Source organism: Botrytis sinoallii, assembly GCF_014898435.1.
Source record: "Botrytis sinoallii strain Bc 23 chromosome Unknown BSIN_001, whole genome shotgun sequence".
NCBI classification, from domain to species: Eukaryota; Fungi; Ascomycota; class Leotiomycetes; order Helotiales; family Sclerotiniaceae; genus Botrytis; species Botrytis sinoallii.
The window spans coordinates 743,613-752,253 of NW_024066028.1; the positions used below are offsets into that span (position 1 = coordinate 743,613).

At 34.7% G+C, this 8,641-nt stretch overlaps 1 protein-coding gene across 1 annotated transcript; it reads right to left on the reverse strand.

Moving 5' to 3' along the window:
* Positions 1-4,155: 4,155 nt before the first annotated feature.
* Positions 4,156-6,337, reverse strand: EAF02_000174 (uncharacterized protein). Its single transcript, XM_038896222.1, has 2 exons — positions 4,701-6,337; positions 4,156-4,527 (listed from the first exon to the last, which is right to left on the reverse strand). Exons 1-2 carry the CDS (start codon positions 5,926-5,928, stop codon positions 4,457-4,459), a joined length of 1,299 nt encoding a protein of 432 aa, XP_038763081.1. The 5' UTR covers positions 5,929-6,337; the 3' UTR covers positions 4,156-4,456.
* Positions 6,338-8,641: the final 2,304 nt, after the last annotated feature.

Sequence of the window (8,641 nt, forward strand, 5' to 3'; positions counted from 1 at the left end):
TTGAGATTGGGAGGTGGGAGGTGGTAGCGTTTGTTTGAATGGATGAATGAATAGATATGAGGGGTGTGAGGGGAGAGGTTGGGGGGAGGGGGTAGGGGGTTTAATCAATTATACGATATTATATTATATTATATTTTCCTTCTCTTTTTCCTTGATGAACTTGATGAAAAGGAGGTATGTTGATGAATAGAATGAGTTTTGAATGATTGATTGATTGATTGGTTGATTGATTGATTATAGGTTGGTTGCTTGATTGTGGATTAATTGATTAATGAGTCTTGATATTTGAATTTGGGTTCGAGAATGTGTGTCTAGTTTTTTTGTGAGGTATGTGGGAGGTGTGCGGGATGTGTGAGGGAGGGAGAGGGGGAGGAAAGGGGGAGGGGAGAAGGGAGGGGGGTAGTTGAGGGAGGGGGTAGTTGAGGGAGGGGGTAGTTGAGGGAGGGAGTATTGGGGAAGATGATATGGTATGGTGTGGATAGTATGGATAGGTATTATAAGTATAAGTATAAGTATAAGTATAGGTATAGGTATGGGTATGGGTATGAGTATTTTGTGAGTAATTTTGTTGGTAATTTCGTTGATAATTTGTGGGTAATTTTGTAGAGAGGTAAATTGGATTGGAATTGGAGAGGGGGATGGAAATGGAGATGGAGATAGATGAAGATAGAGATAAAGATAGAAATCAAAATGGAGATGGAAATAGAAATGGAAATAAAGAGTGGGTAGGTTTATATATAGCTAGGTATGTGTATGTAAGTATATAGAGTGGGATTAGGAATTCGATAGGGAGGAAAGGGTAGGAAGGGAAAGGAAAGAGAGAAGAGACGAAAGGATTAAATGAATGATTAAATGAATGATTAGATGAATGATTAGATGAATGATTAGATGAATGATTAGATGAATGATTAGATGAATGATTAGATGAATGATTAGATGAATGATTAGATGAATGATTAGATGAATGATTAGATGAATGATTAGATGAATGATTAGATGAATGATTAAATGAATGATTAGATGAATGATTAAATGATTGAATATATATATATATATTTACAAATGAATCATTTTTAGTCTAGCTTTAAATTTGATTTTGATTTTTCTCAATCTATCTAGACGTGAAATTGAAGTTGAACTTGAAATTTGAGTTTCTAATGTGGAATTATATATATTAAATAGATAAATAAATAGATAAATAGGTAAAGGAATCTTATATAATATTTATTTATTCTATAGAGAAAAAACTAGATATTTAGGTATTTAGATAGCTATGGATCTATTTGTTTGATGGTGGAGATATAATATTAGAGATATAATATTATTAATTTAAGAATATAAAAGATATAGCATCTATGTATTTATAAGTTCTAAATATCTATAACGTGGTTTATCAGTGCGTGGCCCATATCAGTGAATGGCCCACTTTCATCTCAATTCGACTTTCTCATTTCAATACGCATTTTATTAATAATCTATAATGGATTTGAATAATAAAGAAGCCTGTATATTATTTGCTATCGCAGTTATTCAGAAAGATAAAAAGCTAAATACTCGAAAGGCTGTAATACTATACAATATCCTATAATTAATATTATAATATAGAATTGATGATATGTTTTCTTATACAGAAATTCAATTTAAATTTCAAAATCTTTTAGAATTAGAAAAGGAAATCATTATTCAGTATATAATTGATATGGATTCGAGAGGTTTTGTATCTAAACAAAAGGGAATGGAAGATATGGCGAATCATATTCTTGAATCTCGAGGTGCAAAAAGAGTTGGAAAGCTTTGGGCTTATCGATTTATCAAATGTTATATGGAGCTAAAGATGTGTTTTAAATATGTTTATGATTTTCAAAGAGCTTTTTGCGAAGATCCTATATTTATTGAAAACTGGTTTCGATTTATATCGAATATACAAGCGAAATATAGTATTCTCGATTGCGATTTATGGAATTTCGATGAAATAGGTTTTATAATGGGAATGATAAGTACTGGTATAGTTGTTATTGATGCTGAGAGATGTAGTAGAAGTAAAGCTATATAGCTAGGCAATTGAGAATGAGTTATAGCAATTATATGTGATAATAGTGAGGGGGATATTATATCTTCATTTCTGATAATTCAAGGATAGATGCATCTTTCCAATTGGTATATAGAAATCGATCTTCCTATAGATTGGGCTATTAAACCTACAAGTAATAGGTGAACGAATAATGAGATAGGATTAGAATGGTTGAAACACTTCGATAAATATATAAGAAATCGAATTAAGAGCAAATATAGAATACTAATACTGGATGGGCATGAAAGTTATGAATTAATATTATTCTAAAACTATTATAAAGAGAATAATATTAAATGTATGTGTTTATCATTGTATTCAAATCATTTAATTTAGCCTCTTGATATTGGATGCTTTAGTATCTTAAAATGAAAGTATAGTATACAAATTGAGGGGTTTATAAGAATATATATCAATCATATCTCAAAGATCGAATTCTTTATAACTTTCAAAGCTGTATATCAATGATTAATTACGAATCAGAATATGAAATCAGGGTTTCGAGGAATAGGATTAATTTTATTCGATCCTGAAGTAGTGCTTTCTAAATTAGATATTCGAATTCATATATCTATTCCTCCTTTTTCTAATTCAGAATCTTGAATCTCTCAAATACCTTACAATCCTACAGAAGCACTTTTTTAATTAATATTAATTAAATCTCGAATAACTCATTATCAATCGAGCTTTTCTACATCTTTATTTAAAACTATACTAGCTTTAGCTAAGAGTATAAAGAAATTAGTATATAAGAATATACTTTTGAGTACAGAGATTTGTACACTTCGAAAGGCAAATGAGATATTAAGTAAATATCGATATATAAAAAAAACCCAATTATATCAAAGAGGAGTATTTATTGAATAGGAAGCTGTAGATATATTATTTTAATAAAAGGTTGATATTCAAATTCAATATAATAGATATCAAAATGGAGGAAATTCCAATACGGAGACATTCTTTAGTCGATATTATAGTAAGTGTGGAAAGACAGGTCATAATACAAAAACCTATAAAAATGATATAATAGATTCTAGATTATTAGATTTATAATAGCTTTAATCAATTGATTCAAAGATTGTTAAGAAATATGAATTTGAAAGTGTAAATTGAGGTGAAAGTGGGCTATCCACTGATATGGGCCACGCACTGATAAACCACGTTATTGTATTCTATCTAAAGAGTTAGTTATATAGAAAAGTAGTAGGTTTTATACAGATACTACTAAAAGAGCTAGTCTTTTTTGTATTTGCTTAATTTCTTTAATATAGTAGTTATTGAATCGGAGTTGTTTGTTTATGTTTGTATAAATATAATGTGATATTTGAAGATGAGATTAAATATAGATATAAATATAAACATTTTTTAAATATAAACATCCCTCAAATATAATAAATAAATATCAAGAGAGATCTCAAAAAGAAAAGAAAGATATAATTTTAAGAAAAGATTAAGGGTTTGTATGTAAACAAGGGTATTCACTTCAAAGGAATGATTTCAATACAATAACTATTATATCAAAAGTATTAAGCAAATACGAAAGAGATTAGCTCTTTCAGTAATGCCTATATAAGGCCTACTATTTTCCCACTTAGCTAGCTCTTTAGATAGAATACAATTAGACATTTAGGATCTACGAATACGTGAGTGCTACGTCTTCCGTATCCTTCTCGAACCAACAGTTTGAATAAATAGAGAGGAGGAGGGGAGTAGTATATATATTTTAGATTTTAAATTTGATATCTTATGATTTTAGAGAGGGTTTAGAGAGAGGGTTTAGAGAGAAATAGATATATACATATTTAGAAGAATATTTAAAAGAATAAGATATCTGCGAGTTAAGTGATTATCTAATAATATTTAATTATAAGGAGATAGAGATAGTAAGTGAGTAAGTAAGTAGATGAGTAAGTACTAGATAAGTAATTATTTTAATTATACTATATGTATACATATATATTATAAATGAATAAAGATTGAGAGATATGAGAATTTTGGAATATGTATGTATTTAATTATCTAGATACTAAGATAAAAATACGAAGAAAGAAGAAAAAACGGTTTTTATATACTATTTATCTAAATATACAACAGCTCCGCAAACCCAATATCAAACCCAATATCAATATTAGACTATATAATATGGGCATGTAAAGTAAAGTAAAGTAAAGTAATACAAAACTCTCAATTCAACCCCTCTACTAATCAATCTTAAAAATCTCATTTAATCCGACCCCGCGGATTTTATCTCCAAAACTTTTCATTAAAATTTCTCCAAGTCGCTGATTATCTATACTTTGTATTCATGTTTCCTATCCATAACACCAAAAAATCAATCTCACCCTACCCTATCCTACTTCCAATCTATAACCGCCAAAAAACTCATTACGATCCCATTCTATCTCTCTGTGGCGGACTGGGTGTATAAGCCGTTACACTTCCTCGATAAACATACGCTTTTCGCCCGAAAAAACAAAAACAATTAGCAACTTTGTATCTCAAAAAATAAATCATAATTCAGAAAGCATCCAAAAAAGAAAGCAGAACAAAAAAAAAACAAATCATCTATCCTCCCTATCTTTCCATCCCTCTTGTTTCATCAAATTATCTTCAAGAAGTTGATACGTACGTTGACCCTTCTGTAATCCAGCTAATCCACTCCTCTCCATCATATCCGTGAATGTAGTGTTGTGACTTCCTCCTCTTTGTCCTTCTACTCCAAATGTTGGTGGTAAACCGAGATGATTTCTACTTTGATTGTGATTCTCATTTTGTTGTTCTCTTACTTGTCGAAAAGAACTCGCGGTATCGGCATCTGTAAATATATTTATATCTTCAAAGCTCGGTTCGCGTTGTAGAGGAGGAGTAATGGGACGATTGGATACGTTTGTTTGTTTTTTTCTCTGTATGTTGAGTGGGATTGGTAATGCGGGGGGTGGACTATTTTGATAAGCGATGCCGGGACTATTGGACATTCCTGGAGCGGTGGATTTTCGAAATAAGGATTGAACACGTGTAATGGTTTTATTTCTTCGAGGAGTACCATCTGCGGATGTAGAAGGAGTTTGAGGCATCTTGCGGAGGAAATCGGTACGCACGTCGCTGGTGGGAACAGGGTCGGAGATATTTCCGAAGGAGGAACCGCTTTTGCGTTGGGAGTGTTTACGGCGACCGAGACAGCATACCGTGAGAAGAGCAAGAATGGCTCCTATGGCGATACCTGGAAATAAACCTATCAGGATTGCAACAACAGGGTATTTGTCGCATGTTTCTGGGATGATAGTTATAGGTGTGCCGGTTGAGGACGGAGTCGAAGTAGACGATGGGTTAGTGAACGAAGGATTGCCAGAAATAGCGGTTACTTGTGTACCTGAGCTCGTGGCTACAGGTGATGTTCCGCTGCCCACCGCAGAACTCTGTTGTTGACCTGGAACGGAATCCGCTTGATCGGCGTTCATCTGACAGTTGCCATTTATGCAGGTATAACCAAATGGACAGCAATTACTTCCACATTTTTCCAAAGTTGCTGTCAGAGATGTAGTTTTGAGTGTATTTTCAGGATGTGAAGTGATATTTTGTTGAGTGATGTCGCAAGTGATAGGTTGAATAGTGCTACAATCACTTCCACTAGGACAACACAATAAGGTGGTGTTTTGTGCTAAAGCTATACAAGTCGAAGTAGAAGGGCAACAAAAGTCCGATGGTAACCCAGTATTTGCACATTGTACATAGCCCGCTTGAGGACATGTTGCTCGTTCGAAGATAGTGTTTGCTTGCGCGAAATTTGAGCTTAAAAGAGAAACAATCATTAATAGCGATTGTTTGCTAATTTGACTTTGCCTCATAGCTGCAACCATATGTAATAACACTTTTCTCACCGAAAATGTACCAAATCGTGATGTAAACACTTGAAGCAGTGGACTTTGTATTAAAATGGTAAAGTCCAAATATGTCAATAGTATGAATGAGTGTTAGAAGTAGAGATAAATGATACAAGAAGTATTAATGTAAAAGATGGAGAGTCCAGAAAGAGTATATCACGAGAAGAAACCTGGGAGAATTTGTAAATATAAGAGAGTAACAGAGAAAGATAAAATTAGAATCGAAAGATTTCTTTCCTGCGTGAAATAATGAACAATGAAAGTCGAGAGGTTCCAGAAAAAAATGGAGTGGAAGTTTTTGAGTACGAAGAGAAACAAACTAAACTTCCTTTGTTCACTACGCGATCAAGCATTTGACTTGACTTTCATCATATAGCGTTTCTGTAAGAGACTTCTACTTCAGAAACACATGGTTTTAGAGGAACAAAAGGCCATCACCCATACATTCTTCAATGATGACCCATATCCATGTCTAGATGGTCATTCATGCGTCGACCGTGTACCTTCGAATAGGATATTTAGAAACGCGATCCATAACAAGCTACACATGGGAGTACTGGCTCTCACGGCAGCGGTTCGAGATGATGAAAATAGTTCATTGGTATTGAAGTTAGAGTTTGAAGAAATTTCAGAAAATGAGTCAATGACCAATTAGATGGCATAGTGTCTTCATCGTGAAGTCATTGGAGATGGACAGGTTATCAAGCGCTGAGAAGAAAGATTTGTTGTTGAACCTTTGGCGCGAATGACTGGTAAATAATGATTTGAGTAAGTTGATTGGATAAGAAGAGTCGAAAAGGGAATTGACGCGCTGGTTTGAGTTTTGTGCTTTTTGATTGGTTCACGGGTTTTAGGTAGTGAAACTTAGGTAAGCATAGGCGGTCTAGACTTGTGGGAACGAGGGAACTTAAAAGACAGATGAGAGTCACGAGACAATTATTCTATTTTCCTTTTGCTGAAGAGGTAATGGAGTAAATGAAGTGACGGAAAGACAAACACTAGGTATATACCAACAACTGATGATTATTTTAAATATTCATAATAAAATACTACATCATCATGACAATATCAGAGCAATTTGGGTTCATTCGGGGTCTTTGAAGTATCTTTCTTCATGAAGCTTTTCTCTTGACAGATCTCGCAAGAGTATACTGGCTGTAGGTATTCAAAGCTTGTACTGATTGTGCGTACCTACCTGGGTACAGATACCGGTGTAATGGTGACAGTATCACAGCAGTTTGTTGCATATTTCTCTCTCGGCTTCTTGTTTTCTTCGTCCGTTCTTCTCCTTCCTCGATTCTCTCCTCTCCTCATCCAATGCTCGCTTTTCTTAGAGAATCAAATTGAAGCGAATTCCATACTAATCAATGATTATCTTTACAGAGTTCTCCAACTCTATATATGTTGAGCAATCTATTTCTATTTCTATTTTTATGGTTAACCTCTGAAGCAAGTTAAAGTTCAGTCAGATGGAAATGTTTCTCTTTAATTTGGAAAAAAACACGAATGCCAAGTCTACCGAGGTCGTGGCTTTCCCTTCCCAAGCGTTTCGCCGTTGAATGCGGTAGCTCTCCTAGATGATCTATGAGATCCAGCTGAATCGTATGCCGATAATTACCAGTACGGACGACGTCGGAGCATTCTACAAGCACAGGGCAGATAGGCAACTCGACTCACCCATGGCGGTCTTTTAGATTCCTTTCAATTTTTGCAACTATTTAAAAAAAGAAAGTGGGCGTGCAAGACATCCATCTACTGTACATCCATCTACCTCTCTGGAAAGTTTGTAAGAGCAAGTTCGGCACCGTGCTCTTCCTACCTAGTTTCCATCTCTGCAAAAGGGATTGAGTTCGGCATTGTAACATTTCTCTCGCGACTCGAGTCTCATGCCCTGCGATGGTCGTGATCTTCTGTCTGATCTTCTGTCGTTTCCCATTCAAGTAAAATTTAATCAAAGGAAATGAGATGATCTTCTGTTATGCTTATTGCTAGGATTGAGCTTCATGCCAAGCTTGATAGATAGATAGATTGATTGGAGGTTCCTCCTAGTCTCCTCCTTACCAACGTTTAGTCAGGAACCGATGAACGGACGGTCAGTCTGTACGAAATTTGTGGGTTTTGTGGATATGAATGATGCGAGTGGTGGTTTACGAATGTTTCTTTAAGTGGTAAACGAGGGTAGGACCCCTGTTTCCTTGTGCTTGTAGAGAAGTTAGAACGGAGAGAACGGAGAGCACGGAAAGACAACGGAAAGACTGCATGGTTTGGATTGTACCTGCGCATGTTGCCGAAGTGATACGGTAGAAGACGAAAGGGGCAAAAGGAGAGGAGAGAGATGAGATGAGATGAGATGAGATGAAATCAAATAATGACCACAACTATGTGTAGGTAGGTATCTAGTAGGGAGGAAGGTATGAACTGTGAAGTGTGAAGTGTGAAGTTGAAGTGTATAGGTACCCAAGTATACCTCGAGTGTATATAAAATAAGTTTACACGATAATGAGAATGACAGCTGGTAGAGAGACAGAGAAAAGTTAAGACCTGGGTAGCTATGAATAATTCATAATCCGGGGAAGTTGTGACCAGGAATCAATATGAGCTTAGCTAATCTCGTCATAACGTGAAGTCTATAATAAACATTTCAATTCATCGGCCGCTATGTGATATTATACTTCTTGATAAATGTATA

What these genes read in the sequence shown, in the direction of transcription:
- EAF02_000174 (XM_038896222.1), bottom strand. Translation starts at nt 5,928, where the DNA reads ATGGTTGCAGCTATGAGGCAAAGTCAAATTAGCAAACAATCGCTATTA. An exon ending in TGGATTACAGAAGGGTCAAC is followed by an intron (nt 4,528 to 4,700) that starts GTACGTATCAAC and finishes TCGGGCGAAAAG; the next exon opens with CGTATGTTTATCGAGGAAGT.